A 25,978-nucleotide genomic window follows, 5' to 3' on the forward strand; every position below is an offset into this window, starting at 1 on the left:
TTTCTTTCTTTTGTGTCACTTCCCTTTAGCCGTCCCCATGCTTAATGTTTGCCAGACATGCAGTTTTCCAGGTTGCTTATTTAACTGACCAGATCTCCCCCTGATGAGCTGACCTTGATATAAACACATACTTTTAAGCAATCATAAAGCCATTCTGACAGTAAAAATGACAAAATAGAAAATTCTGGGCTGAAATGTCCACAAAGTATTTGAGCATCAGTATCTTCCCTTGGTCAAGACACTGAAGTCACTATGTGAGGACCGCAACACAAACCCAGTTGAAATGGCAAATTCCATGTAGAGCAGAAACTGCGTTTGGGAGCAGCTTGACCTATATGAGAGAATAAAACATTGCACGTAGCACTTAGCCCCAGAGCTTTCAGAACAACTCTGTTTTATTTGGCTTCCACAAGACTTGTCATGCCATAACAGCAAACTGCATCATTGTAGCTGCCGCATTGATTTTCTTAGTGTCAGTCTGGAATGCGGCTGATTGGTAAATCTACCAATCCATTCTTTCCCTATTTTAGTTTGAGAATTCCACAAGTTGCCAGTGACCCATTTTTATGAGGATTATCAAGTAGAAAGCAAAACTGCACCTCCCCGCAGTCGCAAATGCAAACATGGCTTGCCACTCGCAATCTGTATGAGTGAAAGTTGGGTGTTAAGAGTAAAGTTTGTAACCACAGGAGATGCAGTTATCTTAATAAATGACCAGACCACATCACAAGCTGGGAAACATACATGGAGCTGGTGCAGTGCTATTGGATTGAGGTGCCGTGCTGGAGTCTCTGAGTGTTGTTTCATGAACATCTGCAGAAAGATCAAATTACAATGAATTAAATTATGTATCCATAAACAAAATCAAACATCATCTTTTTAATACTAATATAACCACTTCAACTTCACATCCTGAACCTTGCATGGAGAACCACACCTTGTCAATATGTATCAGTTTCATAGCAGATATAGGAAATGCCACACAGAATGATTTCCCTTTCCCTCCTTACTGCAGTATATGACAGGTAGTACATTTGACAAACTGATCCTGGCCAGACGTGGCTATATTTCCCATTCCAGCTGCTTTATGTAACATTGTGGATCGGTGCAGACTAAATACTCTTGGCCTGTTTTTGGCACCATGTCACGGATACCTCAAGAAACATACATGGTGCACTAATGGAGCAAGCATTGAGTATAACTTAATCTTGCCTCTTCAGTCCTACCATATAAAGGGATGCATGCAGGATATTGAACTGAAGAATGTTACAGCCAATATCATGGTTACATTGAAAGTAGGCCATTTATCAATGTTCCATTAGAATGCGCAGTTATCTAGATAACTATATAAATGTGTCTGATTACATCCTTATAGTTTTTGCTAAGGATAGGGAAAGGGGTTGTTAATAAAACAAAAATTCATTCAGTGAAAATCGGACAGAATGAATAGGTTCAAAAAATGCACGTGGTACCCATAATGATACCATTGTATTGAAACGGGCATACTCGAACCTGCTTTGAATGAAAAAGTCACTGTTTCTGGAGCTGTGCTGGAGAGTGTGAGTGCTGAGTGACCTGCTGGGAATTAGACAAGTGAGTAACATCGTATGTCACTACTGAATATAACAACATGATAACATTGATCATTTGATAATGAAGATACAATTCATATCGGTAAACTTTAACAAAATAATCTTTATTGAGACTGGTTTAAAGGAAGAGGTGTAAATTTAGCTGCGCTCTGGAAAGAAATTGGCCTGTTGTCCTAATACTTGCTACGAGGTATAAAATATATTTCATTCACTTCGAAAAGAATCAAGGCAATCAGGATGTTATAAAAGAATATTTAAGCTGATAAAGCTTCATTGAGGAATGCAGCAGGACAAAACTAGCCCATTTTCAAAAATCAGGAACACATAGTAGCCAGACATCAGGGCAACAACCATTCCAATACCAAAGCGAAGTAGGAGGTTGTGTTCATGGACATACTTGAAGTTGCTGTGGGTGCAGTAGTCATTGTTGTTGGAGACGTGCTGGAGAGTGTGAGTGCTGAGTGATCTGCTGGAAGATCAAAACTGTGAGTCACAGTGAATGCCGCAGTTACATATATAAACATCATACCATTAATAATTTACAAAGACCATAAATGAAAATGCTCTTCATGCTAGTAAGTTGCACTAAAATAACTGGCATTTCTCTGGACTTTGAAAAATGTTTTACCTTTTGCCTGGACCCTCATGCCTGCTGAATCATTTTGTCATTGAACCGATAAAGTTTTCTCAACCCTTGGACACTCTAAAAATGCCTTTACCCCATGCTCCAAGGGAATGAATCCCAGCTTCTTTAGCTTCTCCCACATCTACCAGGATGTGGAGATGCCAGCGTTGGACTGGGGTGAGCACAGTAAGAAGTTTTACGACACCAAGTTAAAGTCCAACAGGTTTGTTTCGATGTCACTAGCTTTCGGAGCGCTGCTCCTTCCTCAGGTGAATGAAGAGGTATGTTCCAGAAACATATATATAGACAAATTCAAAGACGCCAGACAATGCTTGGAATGTGAGCATTAGCAGGTGATTAAATCTTTACAGATCCAGAGATGGGGTAACCCCAGGTTAAAGAGGTGTGAATTGTGTCAAGCCAGGACAGTTGGTAGGATTTTGCAGGCCAGATGGTGGGGGATGAATGTAATGCGACATGAATCCCAGGTCCCGGTTGAGGCCGCACTCATGTGTGCGGAACTTGGCTATAAGCTTCTGCTCGGCGATTCTGCGTTGTCGCGCGTCCTGAAGGCAAGCTCATGGGGGTCTCCCAGGAAATCTGAGGCTCCTCCAGCTTCATGCCCCTTTCACACTGCCAGGGTGCCCAGGTGGTATTGACAGCTGGCATGGTCACTGCCAGGTTGGCACAGCCAAGGTGCCAACCTGGCATATTTTGCACACGCAATCGGGCTGGGGGTGTGCCCTGCATGGGTGTTGGGAGAGGGTGTGGGGCTTTGGATCCTCCCATAGTGCGTTCGGGCTGAGGTGGGGGGGTTGGGGATCGATTCTGGGGCCTCAGAGATCGGGACGCCAATCTCTCGCTACACTGGGGAGTTCTGGTGAGCGGATTTCCCCAGTGTACAAAACGGGGCTATACATGTGGCCTTAGTCGTGTGTTTCCCACTGAGGCTCCTTATACAACATGAGTCACTGGGAAATATGCGGCGAAACGTGCTCGCTATGGAACTTTGTTCCCATTTACTTGAATTGAGCTGATAGATTTAGCTTTGTCCTTGAAAAATTGTTTTTTCATCCCAGCACGCGACCATGTCACTTATTATCAGGTACAGAGAGTATTTCTTTCACTCTGTAAAGCTGCTTCAGAATAAGGAGGTTGTTGGAATTAAACCTATTTGAGCTGAGAAGACAAAGGAATAAAAGTATTCAGTTTTCATAAACTAGGAAAAGTCAGCAGCCAGGCACGAGAGGGACAACCATTTTGCTACTGAAATGAGGTGGAAAAGAGTGTTTATGACTGAACTTGAACCTGTTGTGAATGTAGTAGTCACTGTTTTTGGAGCTGTGCTGGAGAGTGTGGGTGATGAGTGATCTGTTGGAAGACAAAAACTGTGAATAACAATGTCATTATTACATATATAAACATGGTCATTGACAAATGTGCTTCATACCAGTAAACCTTTCAAAGATAGTAAATATAGCAGGCATTTATCACGATTATTTTAAGAGAAGTATGGATTTAGCTTGAATCTTGACTCCCATGCCTGTTGAAACATTGTGACCCATGTTTCGCACTGACTGCGAGGCTCTCTGCCCTGTCAAAAATCTTGGAAGTGGTTCAAGACTCTAAGTTCTGTCCCTGAACTTGGCATTTCCCATTTTCGAAGGGCGAGACTGGAGTCGGGCCAAAGTTTGTGCATGTGAAATTAGTGGCGACAGCTGGACACAAACTAGCTGCCTTCGCTGAAGTGGGGTTTTTGAAGAATGGGCATGTAGAGATTAGAACAGGGAAGAGGAAGTCTGAGCTTGGTAGATGCATTTGGATAGCTAGGTTAGCTCTTTGGAGAGGCAAGATAACACTATTGATAGGGTCCCAGGATACATTGGAAGAGGTAAGGCACCCTTTGGAATTGTTAAATGTGAACATGATTATGCACTTGTTACGCAGCACGGTGGCACTGTAGCCTTAAAGCGCCAGGGACTCAGTTCCGACCTGGAGTGACTGTATGGAGTTTGCATGTTCTCCACGTGTCTGCACCGGTTTCCTCCCACAGCCCAAAGATGTGCAGGTTAGGTGGACTGGCCATGTTAAATTGCTTCTTAGTGTCCAAAGATGTTGAGATTAGCTTATGAAGATGGGGCGGGGGTGTGGGCATAGGTAGAGTGCTATTCTGGAGAGTTGGTGCAGACTTGATGGGCAAAATGTACTCCCTCTGCATTGTAGGGTTCTATGATTTTATGATAACTCTTTGGAATTGTGAAACTCTAAAACAGTCAAAGCGTTAGCCAGCTGTCAAGAAACAGTTAAACAGCTGTCCAGCTATGAAGGAACTGTGAAAGAGTTGTCCAGCTGTCAAGGAATTGTCCACCTGTCAAGAAACAGTTAAACAGCTGACCAGCTATGAAGGAACTGTGAAAGAGTTGTCCAGTTGTCAAGGAATTGTCCACCTGTCAATAGCTATCAATGTTGTTAAACGTGTCCATGAAGTGTTAAAGCTGTCGAGAAAGTGTCAAAGTTGTCAAGGAACCGTCCAGGGACACCGAGTGAGTTGGCATAGGGGGTGTAAGAATTGTTAGGGGGGGGAAGGGGTTGGCATTAAGTTGACATGGGGGTGTGTGGGCAATGAGGTGGATAGAGGGGAATAGGTTGCCATTGCTTGTCATAGTTCAGGTCTAAAGAGAATATGAGAAGGGTGAGGGCTGGAGGGATGTCTTTTATTTTATTATTTTCCATTTGTTTAAACAGTGCCAGAGCAGAGAGGCTGTCCATCCATCCAGCCTACCTCTGCAACCAGCATCATATGTATTTGTTCCAGACCCCCACCCACCCCACCCCACCCCCACCCCCCCAACTCAAATTTCAGCCCCCTTCCTCTGACTGAAAATCTAACATGCAAGTGGAGGTTTTTAAAGCTCGCGCTCAGAGAGACGGGAAATCTCCCGAATCTGTCAACCTGATCTGGCGAAAAACATTTGTGCCTGTGTCATTTCGTCCATCAAATTCCTTCAAACCATATCATACAAAATGACTCGAATGCTGCAAGGAGAGCAATCCAAATTTCTCTCCACCTGCAGCACAAATAATCAGGAGATTTAAAAAACGTTTGGTACTCAAGGTTAATTTTAGCCCTTGTAAATTCTGTGTGGTAGCAGCCTCATCTATTTTCTCACAACTCACTGTTGGATTAATAGCTTTACTAAAGAGCTGACACAGGCACGATGGTTTGAATGATCTCTTCTGTACTGTATCATTCTTTAAAACAAACATTTTAACTTCATCCAGTGAAAATTAGATGATATTTATGCATTGAGGAAATTAGGGTAGTACCGATGTTGATACCAAAACTGGGTGCAGTAATCACTGTTGGAGCCGTGCTGGTGGGTGTGATAGATGAGTGATCTGCTGGAAGATCAAAACTGAGAGTAACAATGTGGGTCACAATGGAATATAAAAAAAGGCCCGAGTTTTTTGTTAGCACAAATGTGGAACTATTTACAGGATTTCGAACAGTGATGGAGGAGTGGGAAGGTTAAAATTCTCTGCGTTCCGTCACTGTGCCTCTGGGGTTTGAAGGGTGAGTGGGTGAGGCAGAAAGGAGTGTGTTCCACACTTTGAAATCACAACTTCAGGATTCTCACACTAATCTGCACATGCCCAACATCCTGAAGTTGTGGTTGGTTTCGGAGAGATAAGAATGGCGAATGCTGACAGTTCACCATTAAGATCCCTGCAAAATCTGGCCCATTGGTTTACTATCCTTTTACAAAGATTATAATGTGCAGGCCAGTTTTTCATATCTTATCTTCACACCCACACTGTCTTTTACATTTTTTTAGCAAATAAGTGGGCGAAGTAGTGGGAGGATTCCCAAGCTGATTATTAGCTCGTTGGACGGTGTTGTAAACACTCCTCGTGTTGAAATAAAACCGGCAAATTCTGGTTGAGTGGAAGGGGGCTGCCGCAGTGCCACAAGGCCTCCATGAAGGCCAGTAAACATCTTGAAACAAAGAACATAATGGGTGCTTTTCTCGACTAAGTTAAGGAAATAGAGATTTGGCACTGTCTTGGAAAAATTGTATTTTCATGCCAGCATACGACAATGTTGTGCAGAGGATAAATCATTCACTTTGTCTAGTCCAATCTGCATCAGAATTATGAGAATATTGCAAAAGAACATTAAAGTTGGTCAAACCACACTGTGGAAGACAAAGGGACAAAACTAATCTGCTGTTAAATAAATAAGGAACAATCGGTAGCCAGGAAAGATAAGGACACCCATATTGCTACTGAAATGAGGAGGTAAAGAAGTTTTCAGCGAGGAACTGGAACCTGTTGTGAGTGTAGTAATTGCTGTTGTTGGAGCCGTGCTGGAGTGTGTGAGTGATGAGTGATCTGTGGGAAGACAAAAACTGTGAGCAAAAATGTCACAATTACATTGATAAACATATCATTGGCAATTATCAAAGAGAGCAAGTCAAAAGTGTACTTCATGCCTGTTAATCTGAAAGAACAGAATATGCATTTCTCTTTAAAAGAAATTATAGCTATAGATTTAACGTATACACTCAAGGCTATTGAAACAGCTTGGGCACAATCAAACCGATGAGAACAGAGTCCCTTAACGAGAGCTGGCAGCACAGAGAAACACCATGCTATCGGGACTCTGGTTCTATCAGGGGCCTCAGAGGGGGAACGCGCCACAGAGGCCACACTTAATGCCATTTCCTGCACTGAGGAGCTCCACTTGCCGGAATCCCTCAGTGCAGGAGGAGATCAGGATACCATTTTTAAATGGCAACTCCCAAATCCACGCAAAGCCCCAACTCACATAAAAAATGGGTACCGGGGGGGTGACCTCCTAGTACCTGCGAGGGCACCCATGGGCCTGCAAGGCACCTTGGACTGCCACCCTGGCACCCTGAAAATAAGAGTGTAACTGATGCTTTTCTCAGCTAATTCAGCTATGTCCTGGAAATATTAGCTTTCATTTCGACCATATCACTTGTTCTGTGATTTCCTTCACTTTGTTAAGAGAGATCCAAACTTCATCAAAATAATGAGGATGTTGTATAAGAACATCCAAGTTGATAAAAACTCATTAAAGCAAAGGGTTAAAAATTATCTGTTTTTTAAAAATCAAGAACAATTGGTACAAGAGGGACAACCATTTTGCTACTGAAATGAGGAAGTAAAGAGTGTTTTGTGGAAGATGGTTAACCTGTTGTGAGTGTAGTAGTCACTGTTGATGGAGCCGTGCTGGAGAGTGTGGGTGATGAGTGCTCTGTTGGAAGACCAAAACTGTAATTAACGATTGCATCAGTACAAATTGGCAATTTGCAAAGAGTGCAAGATTAAAATGCACTTCATGCCTGTAAATCTCACAAAAATAATGGGGATAAAGGCATTTCCCCCGACTATTTTAAGGAAGAGTAGTTTTGGCTTTAGCCAGGATCTCATGCCTGTTGAAACATTTTGTCATTGAGTCCATCAATCCCCTCATATGATTCAATACGCTAACAATTCCTTTAATCTCCTATGCTGCAAGGAACAAAATCCTAACTTCTCTAGTCTCTCCCTTTGTACTACAAATAATCCTGAAATTGAGAATGCACACGAAAACTGAGTGATTTTTGAAATAGAGAAATCAGGTAGAATGTGTATGAGTTCCGAAACTCAATATAAAAATTATCCCCAGTAAATTCTGTGTGGCAGCAGTCTCACATGTTTTCTCCTAACTCATGACCAAATTAATAGCTCTGCTGAAGAGCTGACACCGGCACGATGGGCCGAATGACCTCTTCTGTGCTGTATCATTCTATAAAACAAACATTCTAACTTCATCCAGTGAAGATCAAATGGAAATTATGCATTGAGGAAATTAGGGTAGTACCGATGTTGATACCAAGACTGGGTGCAGTAGTCACTGTTGGAGCCGTGCTGGTGGGTGTGAGTGATGAGCGATCTGCTGAGAGACCAAAATTGAGAGTTACAATGTGTGTCACAATGGAATATAAAAAAAGACCACGAGTTTGCTGTTAGGACAAAGGTGGAACTATTTACAGGATTTCGAACAGTGATGGAGGAGTGGGAAGGTTAAATATTTCTCTGAGTTTTGTAACTGTGCCTCTGAGGTTTGAGGGGTGAGGGGATGATGCAGGAAGGAATGTATTCCACACATTAAAATCACAACTTCAGGGTTCTCACACTAATCTCACATGCCCAACATCCTGAAGTTGAGGTTGGTTTCGGAGAGATAAGGATGGTGAATGCTGACAGTTCTCCATTAAGATCCCCGCAAAATCTGGCCCATTGTTTTATTGGTCATTTGCAAAGATTAAGAGGAATCGCAAAGGTAAAAAGACCCTGATGGGAGTTATGTACAGGCCCCCTAGCAGTAGTCAGGATGTGGGGCAGAAAATAAATCAGGAGATAGAAAAGGCTTGTAAAAAAGGCAATATTACAATAATCATGGGCGACTTCAATAGGCAAGTGGACTGGGAAAATCAGGTTGGTAGTGGATCCCAAGAAATGGATATTGTGGAATGACTAAGAGATGGTTTTTGGAGCAGCTTCTGGTAGAGCCCACTAGGGAACAGGCAATTCTGGATTTGGTGATGTGTAATGAGGCAGACTTGATTAGGGAACTTAAGGTGAAGGAACCCTGAGGGAGCAGTGACCACAATATGAGAGAATTTACCCTGCAATTTGAGAGGGAGAAGTTGCAATCAGATGTAACGGTATTGCAATTAAATAAGGGTAACTACAAAGACATGAGGGAGGAGCTGGCCCGAGTTGATTGGAAAAGGAGCCTAGCAGGGAAGACAGTGGAACAGCAATGGCAGGAGTTTTTAGGGGTTATTAGGGAGGCACAACAGGAATTCATCCCAAGGAGGAGGAAACATTCTAACGGGAGGACAAGGCATCCATGGCTGACAAGGGATCTCAAGGACAGCATAAAGGCTAAAGAAAAAGCATACAAAGTGGCGAGCATTAGTGGGAAACCAGAGGATTTGGAAGCCTTTAAAGCGAGCAGAGGACAACTAAAAAAGCAATAAGGGGGGAGAAGATGACGTATAAGTGCAAACTAGCTAGTAATATAAAGGAAGATAAGAAGAGATTTTTTTCAATATATAAAAGGTAAGAGTGAGGCAAAAATAAACATTGAACCACTAGAAAATGTGGCTGGAGAAGTAATAATTGGAAACAAAGAAATGGCAGACGAACTGAACAGTTACCTTGCATCAGTCTTCACGGTGGAAGACACCAGTGGGATGCCAAAGCTCCAGGTGAGTGCAGTGATCATCACTAAGGACAAGGTTCTGGGGAAACTGAAAGGTCTAAAGGTGGATAAGTCACCTAGATTGGATTGGCTACACCCAAGGTCCTAAAAGAGATAGCTGAGGAAATTGAGGAGGCATTAGTGATGATCTTTCAGGAATCACTGGAGGCAGGAAGGGTCCCAGAGGACTGGAAGGTGGCTAATGTAACACCACTGTTTAAGAAGGGAGGGAGGCAGAAGACGGGAAATTATAGGCCGGTTAGCCTGACTTCGGTCATTGGTATGATTTTAGAGTCTGTTACTAAAGATGAGATCACGAAGCACTTAGAAGTGCATGGTAAAATAGGACTGAGCCAGCACGGCTTTGTCAAAGGGAGGTCGTGCCTGACAAATCTGTTAGAGTTCTTTGAGGAGGTAACAAGGAAGTTAGACAAAGGAGAACCAGTGGACATGATTTATTTAGATTTCCAGAAGACCTTTGACAAGGTGCCGCATAGGAGACTGTTAAATAAGTTAAGAGCTCATGGTGTTCAGGGTAAGATCCTGGCATAGATAGAGGATTGGCTGACTAGCAGAAGGCAGAGAGTGGGGATAAAGGGGTCTTTTTCAGGATGGCAGTCAGTGACTAGTGGTGTGCCACAGGGGTCTGTGCTGGGACCACAACGTTTTACAATATACATTAATGATCTAGAAGAAGGTACTGAAGGAACTGTTGCTAAGTTTGCAGATGGTACAAAGACCTGTTGAGGGACCAGTAGTATTGAGGAAGCAAGGGGGCTGCAGAAGGACTTGGACAAGCGAGGAGAGTGGGCAATGAAGTGACAAATAAAATACATGTGGAAAAGTGTGAGGTTATGCACTTTGGAAGGAGGAATTTAGGCATAGACTATTTTCTAAATGGGGAAATGCTTTGGAAAGCAGAAGCACAAAGGGACTTGGGAGTCCTTGTTCACGATTCTCTTAAGGTTAATGTGCAGGTTCAGTCAGCAGTTAAGAAGGCAAATGCAATGTTAGCATTCATGTCAAGAGGGCTAGAATATAAGACCAGGGATGTACTTCTGAGGCTGTTGAAGGCTCTGGTCAGACCCCATTTGGAGTATTGTGAGCAGTTTTGGGTCCCGTATCTAAGGAAGGATGTGCTGGCTTTGGAAAGCGTCCAGAGGAGGTTCACAAGAATGATCCCTGGAATGAAAAACTTGTCGTATGAGCCACGTTTGAGGACTCTGGGTCTGTACTCGTTGGAGTTTAGAAGAATGAGTGGGGATCTTATTGAAACGTATAGGATACTGCGACGCCTGGATAGAGTGGACGTGGAGAGGATATTTCCACTTGTAGGAAAAACTAGAAACAGGGAACATAATCTCAGACTAAAGGGACGATCCTTTAAAACAGAGATGAGGAGGAATTTCTTCAGCCAGAGGGTGGTGAATCTGTGGCACTCTTTGCCGCAGAAGGCTGTGGAGGCCAAATCACTGAGTGTCTTTAAGACAGAGATAGATAGGTTTTTGATTAATAAGGGGATTGGGGTTATGGGGAGAAGGCAGGAGAATGGGGATGAGAAAAATATCAACCATGATTGAATGGTCGACAGAATCGATGGGCCGAGTGGCCTAATTCTGCTTCTATGTCTTATGGTCTTAAATATTGGCTTTTCATCCAACCATGTCACTTGTTCCAGGTTTCAGAGGATTTTCTTCACTTTGTAAAGAGAGATCCAATTGGCATCAAAATAATGAAGATGTTACAAAAGAACATTCGAGTTCATACAATCATAGGATTTACAATGCAGAAGGAGGCCATTCGGCCCATCGAGTCGGCCCTTGGAAAGAGTACCCTACGAAAGCCTACACCTCCACCACATCTCCAGAACACAGCAGCCCCACCCAACCTTTAATGGGCTCTAAGGGCAATTTAGCATGGCCAATCCACCTAACCTGCACATCTTTGGACTTTGGGAGGAAACTGGAGGAAACCCACGCAGACACGGGGAGAAAGTGCAAACTCCACACAGACAGTCACCCGAGGCCATAATTGAACCCAGGTCCCTCGAGCTTTGAGGCAGCCATGCTAACCACTATGCCACCGTGCCACCCAGCCTACATGATACAAAACAAAGAATTGATAAAAACTTGTTTAGGAAGACAAAGGGATAAAACCAATCTGTTTTTTCCAAATTAAGAGTAATTGACAGCCAGAGGTACAGCTATTTTGCTACTGAAATGAGGAGGTAAAGAGTGTTTATTGAGGAAGTTGAACCTGCTGTGAGTGTAGTAGTCACTGTTGATGGAGCCGTGCTGGAGAGTGTGGGTGATGAATGACCTATTGGAAGGCCAAAACTGTGATTAACAATATAACTACTACATTTATAAACACTATACTATTGGCAATTTCCAAAGAGTGCAAGTATAATGTGCTTCATTCTTGTACATTTCACTAAAGCAAAGTGTAGTTTTAGCTTTAGTCTGGACATTAGCTTTAGTTTCAAGTCAGTTAAAACTATTTGTCATTGAGTCTATCAAATCCCCTCGTACCTTTTAAAACTCTAAAGATTCCTTTACCTCCCTATGCTCCAAGGAATATAATCCGAGTTTCTCTAGTCTTTTTACAAAAAACTATACCACAAATAATCTTGAAATTGAGGGTGCACCAGCGAATTGAGTAACTTTTGCAATAGAGCAATCAGCCAGAAGGCATTAGTTCATAAACGTTTGGAACTCAGAATTAAAATCAGTCCTTATAAATGATGTGTGGAACGGCATCACATGTTTTCTCCTAATTCACTGCTGGTTTAATAGCTCTACTAAAGAGCTAGCATAGACACGATGGTCCGAATGACCTCCTCGTTACTATCATTCAATAGAACATTCCAACATCATTCAATGAAATTCAGATGGAAATGGTACATCGTAGATATTAGGGTGGTAGCCACATTGATACCAAGCCAAGAGCATACTTGAGAGTGCTGTGGGTGCAGTAATCACTGTTTGAGCCGTGCTGGTGGGTGTGAGCGATAGGCGATCTGCAGAAAGACCAAATCTGAGTTACAATGTGGATCACAGCCTAAGACAAAAACAATGGCTCAGTATTTGTTGTCAGCACAAAGAGAGTTCATCATTGATCACAAAGTAAGCCTCACTGAGAGATAGGGGGCACCATTCTCCGAGCCCCACGCCGGGCTGGAGAATCGGCGCAACCGCTCCACGACTCCCCAACGCCAGCGCGCGATTCTCCGGCCCGGATGGGTCAAGCGGCTGCGCAGATATGACAGAGCCCCGCCGGCGTCGTTCACCCCTGGTTGCTGCCGGCGGGAACTCTGCGCGAAGGGTCGGGAGGAAGCCTGTGTGGCGGGGAAAAGCGCTCTTTCACGGGGGGGGGGGCCTCCGATGGGGTCTGGCCCGTGATCGGGGCCGACTGATCAACAGGCCGGCCTCTCCCCCCCGGGCCTACTTTGTTGCCCCTGAACCCCAACGCCATGTTGAGTAGAGGCCGGCGCGCTGAAGAAGTCCCCCACGCATGCGCAGGTTGGTGCGGCCAACTGCGAATGTGCGGGTTGGCACTGCGCCCAATTGGCGCCGGAAAGGGAGGCTGGAGTGGCGTGAACCACTCCAGCGCTGTGCTGGCCCCCTGTGGGAGACAGAATCCGTCATCCCCGTGCCCATTTCGCGCCGTCGTGAAATGCGACGGTGTTCACGACGGCGCGAACACTTCTCCATTTTGGAGAATTGCCCCCAGGGGCTCTGCCTGGTAAGAATTTCTCCTCTATCGCTAGCTATCTGGTGGTAATGCAACTAATTGCAGCATTCTTCATTGAGGAAATCCCAGGGTGGAGCTGGAGTGATGGCATCAGGCTGCATATTGCAGCAAATCAAACTAAAGGATTTCCACAGCTTTCCGAGCAGGAAACTAAAAGCCATCGAAATTAACGGCATTTCATAAATTTTACACTTAGCAAGTTAAATATAATTGAGATTAAAACATGTGGCGAAGGCAGGAGCTAAGGTATTCTGAGAAAACTATTCTACAATTAATCATTGAAAACACCTTTGAAAACAATTAATTAACACCAATCCGCGATTATGGAATTATTTTTTCAGGCCAATTCTTTTTCTCAGATTTCATTAATCACATCACTGTAAAAAGTACTTCCACCTCAAGGTATCAACCTTTGAGGGGTTTTCGAACATTTATGTGGGAATAAGTGGGAAATGTTAAATTCTGGCTGATTTCAGTGATTGGCTGATAGTGCAGGTTCACAGTGCAGGCAGTGGCGGAACCCCTGAGTGAGAAATCATAACCTCCAAGTATCCAACACCCTGAAGTTCCATATAGTTCTTCAAGGGGTAATGATGATGAATGCTAACATTTTCTGCCAAGAACCTGCAAAACCTGGCATTTTTGTAACCAGCCATTTACAATCACCGACCCGATAACGGGATCATTCTGCCGCACCATTCGTACAGCGCAGCTTCTCCCAACAACCCTCAATATAACATGAAGACCAGTTAACGTTTGAAAGAAAGAGTGTAACTGATGCTTTTCGCAACTAGTTTTGGGCAATATAGATTGAGCCACGTCCTGGAAATATTGGCTTTCATTTCAACCATGTCTCTTGTTCTGAGGTGCAGATGATTTCCTTAATTTTGTAAGGAGAGATCTGGGGCTGGATTCTCCGCTGTCGGGGTTGTCCGTTGTGCCAGCAGCGCACCCAAGCCTGGGGATTTCCCGTCGCGTGGGGCTGCCCACAATGGGAAATCCCATTGACCGGCAGGCAGGACGGAGAATCCCGCTGCCGATGGGACGGGGAATTCCGCCCCTAATCTGCATCAAATTATAAGGATGTTGCAAAAGAACACTGGAGTTGATGAAACCTCATTGAAGAAGACACAAGGATAACACAAAACTGTTATTAAAAAGCTACAAACAACTGACAGCCAGGCACGAGAGGGGCAACCATTTTGCTACTAAAATTGGGAGGTAAAGAGTGTTTGTGGAGGAATTTGAACCTGCTATGAGTGTAGGAGTCACTGCTGGTGGAGTTGTGCTATAGGGTGTGAGTGATGAGTGATCTGTTGGGACACCAAAAATTGTAACTAACAATACCACAATTACATTTAGAAATATATCACTGGCAATTTGCAAAGCATGCAAGATGAATATCTGCTTATGACCTGAAAATCTCACTAAAATAATAATGCAATAAGTTTTACTCCAGACTATTTTAAGGTAAATGCAGTTATACCTTTAGCCTGGAGCCTCACGCCTTTTGAAACATTTTGGCATTGACTCCTTCAAATGCCCTAAAACCCTGGAACACACTAAAGGTCTCTTTACCCACCTATGCTCCAAGGAAAATAATTCTAGACTCTGCACCTGTACCATGAATAATTTTGAAATTGACAATATACCAGAGAATTGAGTGACGTTTGCAATAGAGCAATGAGCTAGAATGTGTATTATTTTTTCAATGTTTGGTACTCAAGGTTAAAATCAGTCTGAGCAAATGCTGCGTTGGAGCAGCCTCATATGTTTTCTTCCAATTCACTGTTGGTTTAATAGCTCTAATAAAAAGCTGACACAGGCATGAAGGACCTCCTCTGTAAAGTATCATTCTATAAAACAAACATTCTAACTCCAGTCAGTGAAGATCACATGGAAATATTAAGCATTTGTCATCATTACCCATTAATTACCCATGGAAATTATACATTGAGTGAATTAGGATAGTACCAATGATGATACCTAGACTTGAGCCAGCTGTGGGTGCAGTAGTCACTGTTGAAGCTGTGCAAGTGAGTGTGCGTGGTGAGAGATCTGCAGAAATACCAAAACGGAGAGTAACAATATGGGCCACAATCTAATTTGAAAACAATGGCTCAGAGTTTGTTGTCAGCACAAAACAAGAGTGTTCGCCATTGATCACAAAGTCAGTCTCACTGAGAGATCAAGTGCTCTGCCGAGAAAGAATTTCCCCTCTATCCCCAGTTGTATTGTGGAAATAAAACTGATTGCAGCAATTCTCATTGGGGAAAACACAAGGTGTAGCTGGAGTGATGTCATCAGGATGTCAATTGAAGCCAATCAAACTAAAATACTTTCACAGTCTTCCAAACAGGAAACGGAAAGCAGTAAAATAAGATAATTTTTATAAATATTACATGCAGCAAGTTAAAAATAATTGGGACAGCCACATGGGGTGAAAGTAGGCGCTAACGTATTCTGGAAAACTCTTTTATAATTCAATACTAAAAACACGGTTTTCAAATCAATCAATCAATCAATTATTTAACTGCATTCCCCGATTATGGAATTATTTTTTTTCAGGGCCACATCTGTTGTTCAAATTTTAATAATCACATCACAGGAGTAAAATCCAGTTACATCTCAATCTTTCAGGGAGCTTTCAAACATTTGCGGGAGTAGGAAATTTGAAAACCTGACCGATTTCAGTAATTGGCCGACTCTGTAGCCCATAGTGGAAACCGGAGTAAGAGATCGTAACCTCACAATTTGCATGTTAATTTCCAACATCCTGAAGTTCTATTTAGGTTTTTAAGAGGCAATGATGATAAATGCTGACATTTGCTGTCAAGAACGTGCAAAGTCCGTCCTTTTCCTAAGCCGTCATTTACAATGACTGTAACAAGACCATTTGAAAGTAAGTGTACAATCGTTGCTTTCCTGAACTAATTTGGGGGAAAAAAGATTTAGCTATATCCTAGAAATATTGGCTTTTGATCCGACCATGTCGACTTGTTCTCGGGTGCAGAGGATTTCCTTCACTTGTAAAGAGAGATCCAAACTGCATCAAAAAACTGAGGATGTTACAAAAGAACATTTGAGTTGATAAAATCTCACTGAGGAAGACAAAGGGATAAAACCCATCTTTTTTTAAAAACAAATTAGGAACAATTGTTGGCCAGCCACCAGATGGACAATCATTGTGCTCCATAAATGATGGGGTAATGAGTGTTTGTGGATGAACTTGAACCTGTTGTGAGTGTAGTAGTCGCTGTTGTTGGAGCCGTGCTGGAGGATGTGAGTGGTGAGTGACCTGTTGAAAAGACAAAAACTATGAATAACCTTGCTTTCCACCGCCACATGCAGGGGTGCGATTTAATGGCCTCATCGTGCCCAACTTGATGTCAGGCTGAGGTCGTTGAATCTCGCAAGAATCCTCTCACGCGGTTTGCAATGCTTTCAATGTCCCGCGAGAATCAACCGAACCTTGCAAGACGTCACAATCTGGATCTCGCCCTCACATGGCGAGATTCAGATCAGCATATCTGAATGAGCCATTAGGCTCGGGCCCTAACACCCTCGCCCGGGAGACTTCACTAGGGTGCCTTTTTAGTACTGGTCCACACAAACATGGACCAGGTGTAACGGCACCTGGGGATCTCCCAGGCCATTGGAGGCCACTGGGTGGTCAGAGTCAGGGCAGGTGGTGCCCTGGCACTCCAGCTAACACCTGGCACCTTAACACTGCCTATGAAGCAATCCCTGGCCTCCAACTGGTGCAATGCAGTACATTAATTTTGTTGGAAACAATAAATCTATCATGTTACAGCAGCCATTGCTTTAAATTTCCATCAAAGGAACCCAAATGATAAACAGACTGCAACTTGCCTTCATTCTAACTATGCCTATGTTTGGAGTTATGAGGAATGAGTTGGGAAGTGAGACTAATTAAATAGCTTTATCAATGACTGGCACAGGCAATATACATATATATCCTTCCTTCTGCAAAATGAGGATTCTAACTTCATTCAATGAAGTTCAAATAGAATTGACATGCTAAAAACGTCAGAGTGGCACCCATTTTGATAGCAAAACGAGAAAGTGAAATATCTTTGCGGGCATACTTGAAACTGCTGTGAATGCAGTAGTCACTGTTGTTGGAGCCGTGATGGAGGTAGTGACTGATGAGTGATCTGTTGGAAGGAAAACAACCATATCTATAAACTTTTCATTGGTCATTTAAACTCTAACATGGAGACATGCTTCATACCAGTAAAATTCTTTCAAGTAATAACATAGTGGGTGGTATTCCTGACTCACTTAAGGGATTGGTACAAATGGCTTTAAAGTTGGCATTTTGTCCCAACACTATCATTCCACTTGTTATTGGATATAGAGGTTATTTCATTCACTTGGTAGGGAAAGACCCAAACTGCTTCAAAACAATAAGAATATTGCAAAGGAACAATCCAACCAAATAAATCAAGGAAGACAAATGGAAAATTAGGCACAATTAGTACCCTGGCTTAAAGGGAGCAAGCACTTTGCTATACAAAGGAGATGGTGAAGATTTGTTTAATGGTCGTACTGGAAGCTGCTGCAAGTGCTGTAGTCACTGTTGGGAGTCGTGCTGGGGGGTGTGAGTGAAGAGTGAACTGCTAGAAGAGGAAACTGAGAGTAACAATCCTCGACGAATCCGAATGTAACAAAAGAGTGCAGCACCAAGATGAACCTCGTACTGCTAATCGTCTCGTCCCAACTGGCTGAAGAGGGTTTGTAGATTTTGTTTTGCATTTTGGGGAAAAACGGGCTTCCGACTTAAGGTCAGTTCTGATGAAAGGTCATCTCGACCTGAAATGTCAACTCTGTTTGTCTCCACAGATGCTGCCAGACCTGATGAGTATTTCCAACATTTTTTGTTCATAGATATTAAGGAAAAATAATGTTGCGAGTTGGATCTATTACCCGATTGCTAGCTAGTCTGTTCACGGCAGTGCTTAATCTGAGCCTCCATGTGAAATGCATTCATATTTTGAATTAAAATACCCTATATAAAGTACTTACTTCCTTGATTCTGTCAAGAGGACCAACAGCATCCACACACATTAATTCTATCAGTAGGTGTATGGTAGGCAGTGGATAGCATCCTTGCCTCTGGGACAGAAGCTCAAGGACTTGATGGCCACCGAAGGTGCATTCATAACCTTGCCAAACGGGTTGATTAACAGTCTGTAAAACCTTGCAAGATGCCTGATGGCAGGCAGTAAGAATGGGAGAGTGTGTTGTTCATCCCTACCACAGAGGGCAATAGCAAACCACTGCAGTACTTTGCCAAGTATAATTATGGACCAATCCAAAGGAAGTCCATGGTCGTCCGCGCCCTGTTGCGACATTGTACCAGAAGTTGTCTATAACTATTTGTGAAAATAAATCCTGTAATTTTGCTTTCCTTTTGCCTCTTTTATAAATGCTGATGAGTCACATTGGAACATGGTTTCAAAGGGCCATGAGACCCCCTCCCAAAAAGCTTTCTTCATGCGTCAAAATGCAGTGAGTGTAGTTAACATTAAGGCTGATCTGTCCTTATACATCATTTATATGCACAGATTTGTAGCAGGGATTACTGGGCAGTAATGTCAAGTGGAAACATTGATGATTATTTCTCATCAGTAGCAGAGTGACTGAAACCGATTATGACATCATGACTATGTCCTCAGTTGAGAACTCCAGGCCCAACATTGAGCCTACAGCCTACCTGTTTTGTGCAATTTCAATAAAAGCTCTGCGGGCTGCATTTTACAAGCCACCATGGTCCCCACTCACCCTGCAAAAAGGTCGGTGGGGAACCTGCCCACCATAACGCCGGCTGCCCCTCAGCAATTTAACACTGGAAGCAGCATCAATTGCTTTAAGGAGAGACTCCCACCTCTATCTCGGCCTTCGAGACTTGCCAACCAATTGGATGGTTGACAGCCAAGTAGGAGCTACAGGCGGCCATGACAAAGAGGAACAGAGAATGCTGGAAAAGCTCAGTAGGTCTGGCAGCATCTGTAAGGATAGAAAGCAGAGTAAATGGGCTGGCTTCTCCGGTCCCCCAGTTGCGTGGTTCACAGCAGCGCAATGTTCACTGGCGGCGGAATTCTCTACACTCACACTTGTCAATGGGTTTCCCATTGAAGTCATCCCATACCGCCAGGCAACATATGGGCGGGGGTGCACTGCCAGCGGGAACAGTGAATGCCAATGGCTGGAGAATTTTTGGCAACAAGTCCTTTAATGCTTGGTCAGACCAGACAAAGAGGAGCCTGGTTTAAGACACCAAATGGAGGTAGAAATGAGACCTGGTGAACCCTCAAATGTGCTTTACCATGTAACCTTGCTGGTAGAGGTGACCATTTGCAAATATTCAGAGCAATGCAATCTGTCCTTGCATAAGAAAGATTGGAGGGTGGGACTTTTCAGCTCTTCCCACCAGTGGGATCTTCCAGTCCCAACAAAGGCGACCTCCCCATGGTAGGTTTCCCTGCAGCAGGACTGGAAGAACACACCCACCGGCGGCCAATGGTGAGCTGCCTCCACTGCCAGAAACCACACTTTGGGGGGAAGGGACGTAACCACCAACACTCCGCCCCCCCCAAAATTCCGCCCTGAATGCTTGCTGCATCAGAATTCCCATTTCCAAGGTAAAGTGAACTTTTCATGAAACAGTTTGGAGATATTTTTTATCTTAAAAGAAATAAAAGCAGTCCATACCATAATATTCAAATGGTTAACCTGCCTGTTGAAAATGGGGATTACATAGATATCAAGGGGGACAGACAGATATAGAAGGGGATAGATAGATATAGAGGGGAGGGATAGATAGACAGATATAGACGGGAGGATAGATAGATATAGAGGGGGGATAGATAGATATAGGGGGAATAGATAGATATAGAGGGGGGATAGATAGATATAGAGGAGGGAATGATAGACAGATATAGAGGAGGGAATGATAGACAGATATAGAGGGAGATAGATAGATATAGAGGCGGATAGATAGATATAGAAGGGCAATAGATAGATATAGAGGGGATAGATAGATATAGAGCGTATAGATTGATATAGAGGGGGAGAGATAGATAAAAGAGGGGGACAGATAGATATAGAGAGGGGATAGATAGATATAGAGGGGGAGAGATAGATAGAGAGGGGATAGATAGATATCAAGGGGGAGAGATATAGAGGGAGGATAGATACATGTAGAGGGGGGATAGATAGATATAGAGGGGGGTAGATAGATATAGAGGGGGAGAGGTAGATATAGAGGGAATAGATAGATATAGAGGGGGATAGATATAGAGGGAGGATAGATAGATATAGAGGGGAGAGATAGATCTAGAGGGAATAGATCGATATAGAGGGGGATAGATATAGAGGGAGGATAGATAGATATAGAGGGGGGTAGATAGATACAGAGGGGGGATAGATAGATATAGAGGGGGAAGATAGATATAGAGGGGGATAGATAGATATAGAGGGGATAGATAGATATAGAGAGAATAGATAGATATAGAGGGGGGATAGATATAGATGGGGGCAGATAGATATAGATGGGGGAAGATAGATACAGAGTGGATAGATAGATATAGAGGGGATAGATAGATATAGAGTGGTTAGATATATATAGAGGGGGTGGTAGATAGATATAGTGGGGGATAGATAGATATAGAGGCGGATAGATAGGTAAAGAGGGGGGATAGATAGATAGAGAGGGGGATAGATAGATATAGAGGGGGAATAGATAGATATAGAGGGGGAGAGATAGATATAGAGGGGAAAAGATAAGTATAGAGAGAATAGATAGATATAGAGGGAGATAGATATATATCGAGGGGGAGAGATAGATATAGAGGGGGAGAGATAGATATAGAGGGAATAGATAGATATAGAGGGAGATAGATAGATATAGAGGGGGGCAGATAGATATAGAGGGGAGGATGTCTTGATATAGAGGGAATAGATAGATATAGGGGGGGATAGATAGATATAGATAGATATAGAGGGGGGATAGATAGATAGAGAGGGGGTTAGATAGATATAGAGGGGATAGATAGATATAGAGGGGGATAGATAGATATAGAGAGAATAGATAGATATAGAGGGGGAATAGATAGATATAGAGGGGGGCAGATAGATATTGATGGGGGAAAGTTAGATACAGAGTGGATAGATAGATATAGAGGGGATAGATAGATATAGAGGGGATAGATAGATATAGAGGGGGTGGTAGATAGATATAGTGGGGGATAGATAGATATAGAGGGGGATAGATAGGTAAAGAGGGGGGATAGATAGATAGAGAGGGGGATAGATAGATATAGAGGGGGAATAGATAGATATAGAGGGGGAGAGATAGATATAGAGGGGAACAGATAAGTATAGAGAGAATAGATAGATATAGATGGGGATAGATAGATATAGAGGGGGAGAGATAGATATAGAGGGGGAGAGATAGATATAGAGGGAATAGATAGATACAGAGGGAGATAGATAGATATAGAGGGGGGCAGATAGATATAGAGGGGAGGATGTATTGATATAGAGGGAATAGATAGATATAGAGGGCGATAGATAGATATAGATAGATATAGAGGGGGGATAGATAGATAGAGAGGGGGTTAGATAGATATAGATGGGATAGATAGATATAGAGGGGGATAGATAGATATAGAGGGGCGATAGATAGATATAGAGGGGGGATAGATAGATATAGATGGGGGAAAGATAGATATAGAGGGGATAGATAGATATAGAGGGGTTAGATAGATATAGAGGGGGAGAGATAGATATAGAGGGAATAGATAGATATAGAGGGGGATAGATAGATGTAGAGGGGGAGAGATAGATATAGAGGGAATAGATAGATATAGAGGGGGATAGATATAGAGGGAGGATAGATAGATATAGAGGGGGGAAGATAGATATAGAGGGGGATAGATAGATATAGAGGGGATAGATAGATATAGAGGGGGATAGGTAGATATAGATAGATATAGAGGGGGGATAGATAGATAGAGAGGGGGTTAGATATAGAGGGGATAGATAGATATAGAGGGGGATAGATAGATATAGAGGGGGATAGATAGATATAGGGGGGCGATAGATAGATATAGAGGGGGGATAGATAGATATAGATGGGGGAAAGATAGATATAGAGGGGATAGATAGATATAGAGGGTTAGATAGATATAGAGGGGGAGCAATAGATATAGAGGGAATAGATAGATATAGAGGGGGATAGATAGATGTAGAGGGGGAGAGATAGATATAGAGGCAATAGATAGATATAGAGGGGGATAGATATAGAGGGAGGATAGATAGATATAGAGGCGGATAGATAGATATAGAGGGGATAGATAGATATAGATAGATATAGAGGGGGGATAGATAGATAGAGAGGGGGTTAGATAGATATAGAGGCAATAGATAGATATAGAGGGGGATAGATATAGAGGGAGGATAGATAGATATAGAGGGGGGTAGATAGATATAGAGGGGGATAGATAGATATAGAGGGGATAGATAGATATAGAGAGAATAGATAGATATAGAGGGGGATAGATAGATATAGAGGGGGGATAGATGGATATAGAGGGGAGAGACAGTTATAGAGGGGAACAGATAAGTATAGATGGAAAGATAGGTATAGAGGGGGTTGATAGATATAGAGGGGGCTAGTTAGATATAGAGGGGGAGAGATAGATATAGAGGGAATAGATAGATATAGAGGGGGATAGATAGATATAGAGGGGGAGAGATAGATATAGAGGGAATAGATAGATATCGAGGGGGATAGATATAAAGGGGGTAGATAGATATAGAGAGGGGTAGATAGATATAGAGGGGGATAGATAGATATAGAAGGGATAGATAGATATAGAGGGAATAGATAGATATAGAGGGGGGATAGATAGATATAGAGGGGGGATAGATGGATATAGAGGGGGAGAGACAGTTATAGAGGGGAACAGATAAGTATAGAAGGAATAGATAGATATAGAGGGTGGGATGGACGATAAAGAGGGGGGTAGATAGATATAGAGGGGGGATAGATAGATATAGAGGGGGATAGATAGATATAGAGTGAATAGATAGATATAGAGGGGGGCAGATAGATATAGAGGGGGATAGATAGATATAGAGGGGGATAGATAGATATAGAGGGGGATAGATAGATATAGAGGGGGGATAGATAGATATAGAGGGGGGAAAGATAGATATAGAGGGGATAGATAGATATAGAGGGGTTAGATAGATAGAGAGGGGGAGAGATAGATATAGAGGGAATTGATAGATATAGAGGGGGATAGATAGATGTAGAGGGGGAGAGATAGATATAGAGGGAATAGATAGATATAGAGGGGGATAGATATAGAGGGAGGATAGATAGATATAGAGGGGGGAAGATAGATATAGAGGGGGATAGATAGATATAGAGGGGATAGATAGATATAGAGGGGGATAGGTAGATATAGATAGATATAGAGGGGGGATAGATAGATAGAGAGGGGGTTAGATATAGAGGGGATAGATAGATATAGAGGGGGATAGATAGATATAGAGGGGGATAGATAGATATAGGGGGGCGATAGATAGATATAGAGGGGGATAGATAGATATAGATGGGGGAAAGATAGATATAGAGGGGATAGATAGATATAGAGGGTTAGACAGATATAGAGGGGGAGCAATAGATATAGAGGGAATAGATAGATATAGAGGGGGATAGATAGATGTAGAGGGGGAGAGATAGATATAGAGGCAATAGATAGATATAGAGGGGGATAGATATAGAGGGAGGATAGATAGATATAGAGGGGGATAGATAGATATAGAGGGGATAGATAGATATAGATAGATATAGAGGGGGGATAGATAGATAGAGAGGGGGTTAGATAGATATAGAGGCAATAGATAGATATAGAGGGGGATAGATATAGAGGGAGGATAGATAGATATAGAGGGGGGTAGATAGATATGGAGGGGGATAGATAGATATAGAGGGGATAGATAGATATAGAGGGGGATAGATATAGAGGGAGGATAGATAGATATAGAGGGGGGAAGATAGATATAGAGGGGGATAGATAGATATAGAGGGGATAGATAGATATAGAGGGGGATAGGTAGATATAGGTAGATATAGAGGGGGGATAGACAAGATAGAGAGGGAGTTAGATATAGAGGGGATAGATAGATATAGAGGGGGATAGATAGATATAGAGGGGGATAGATAGATATAGGGGGGCGATAGATAGATATAGAGGGGGGATAGATAGATATAGATGGGGGAAAGATAGATATAGAGGGGATAGATAGATATAGAGGGTTAGATAGATATAGAGGGGGAGCAATAGATATAGAGGGAATAGATAGATATCGAGGGGGATAGATATAAAGGGGGGTAGATAGATATAGAGAGGGGTAGATAGATATAGAGGGGGATAGATAGATATAGAAGGGATAGATAGATATAGAGGGAATAGATAGATATAGAGGGGGGATAGATAGATATAGAGGGGGGATAGATGGATATAGAGGGGGAGAGATAGATATAGAGGGAATAGATAGATATCGAGGGGGATAGATATAAAGGGGGGTAGATAGATATAGAGAGGGGTAGATAGATATAGAGGGGGATAGATAGATATAGAAGGGATAGATAGATATAGAGGGAATAGATAGATATAGAGGGGGGATAGATAGATATAGAGGGGGGATAGATGGATATAGACGGGGAGAGACAGTTATAGAGGGGAACAGATAAGTATAGAAGGAATAGATAGATATAGAGGGGGGGATGGACGATAAAGAGGGGGGTAGATAGATATAGAGGGGGGATAGATAGATATAGAGGGGGATAGATAGATATAGAGTGAATAGATAGATATAGAGGGGGGCAGATAGATATAGAGGGGGATAGATAGATATAGAGGGGGATAGATAGATATAGAGGGGGATAGATAGATATAGAGGGGGGATAGATAGATATAGAGGGGGGATAGATAGATATAGAGGGGGGATAGACAGATATAGAGGGGGGACAGATAGATGTAAAGGGGAACAGATAAGTATAGAGGGAATAGGTAGATATAGAGGGGGGATAGATAGATGAAGAGGGGGATAGATAGATATAGAGGGGGGATAGATCGATATAGAGGGGGGATTGATAGATGTAAAGGGGGTTAGATAGAAATAGAGGGGATAGATAGATATAGAAGGGGATAGATAGATATAGAGGGGGAAAAAAAGAAAATGGGGATTACTCCCTCAACTTCAGAAAGAAAATGTATTTTAAAAAAGTTGACCATCAACCAGATACGTGACATTTCATCAGCTATTCTTGTGGGACTCTTGCTGAGATTTATTCGGAATCGAGATCGAGGGAGAGGAATATCCTCCGTGCTGGCATTTCTGAGTTGGGAAAAATGATTGATTTAAGACAGAAGCAAGGCTTAGCTCCTGCCTGGCCTTACAAATGCCAGCCCCAATCCAAAAGAAAGACAGGAAATCAAATGGAGTGTGCTAGTTCTTCAGCTTATAGCTCCCAGCTTATTCCCAAGTGTTCGCTGCTGCTCCCTACCGCTTGCACACAAGGATTTGTAACCTGCCTGTGTGCTTATATTTAGCATAGGGGAAATTTAAAGTCATTTTGACAAGAAGAATGAAAAATAATTTCCTGGTTTTGCCTCATGAGTGTTG

The 25,978-nt window shown here is 42.7% G+C and overlaps 1 protein-coding gene across 12 annotated transcripts in view; it reads right to left on the reverse strand.

Moving 5' to 3' along the window:
- Positions 1 to 25,978, reverse strand: part of ptprc (protein tyrosine phosphatase receptor type C) — a 521,790-nt gene that overhangs the window by 120,221 nt on the left and 375,591 nt on the right. For 5 of the 12 annotated variants that reach the window (XM_072511442.1, XM_072511435.1, XM_072511437.1 and 2 more), the window contains 2 exons: positions 1,990 to 2,061; positions 745 to 813 (listed from right to left, as the gene is read on the reverse strand). The exons of 5 other annotated variants lie outside the window; for them this stretch is intronic. In XM_072511442.1, coding sequence (XP_072367543.1) covers positions 745 to 813; positions 1,990 to 2,061 — 141 coding nt within the window. The remainder of the gene's footprint in view (positions 1 to 744; positions 814 to 1,989; positions 2,062 to 25,978) is intronic. 2 more of the 12 variants (XM_072511439.1, XM_072511440.1) reach the window with 2 other exon arrangements.

Source organism: Scyliorhinus torazame, chromosome 7 (assembly GCF_047496885.1).
Source record: "Scyliorhinus torazame isolate Kashiwa2021f chromosome 7, sScyTor2.1, whole genome shotgun sequence".
Taxonomy (NCBI): domain Eukaryota; kingdom Metazoa; phylum Chordata; class Chondrichthyes; order Carcharhiniformes; family Scyliorhinidae; genus Scyliorhinus; species Scyliorhinus torazame.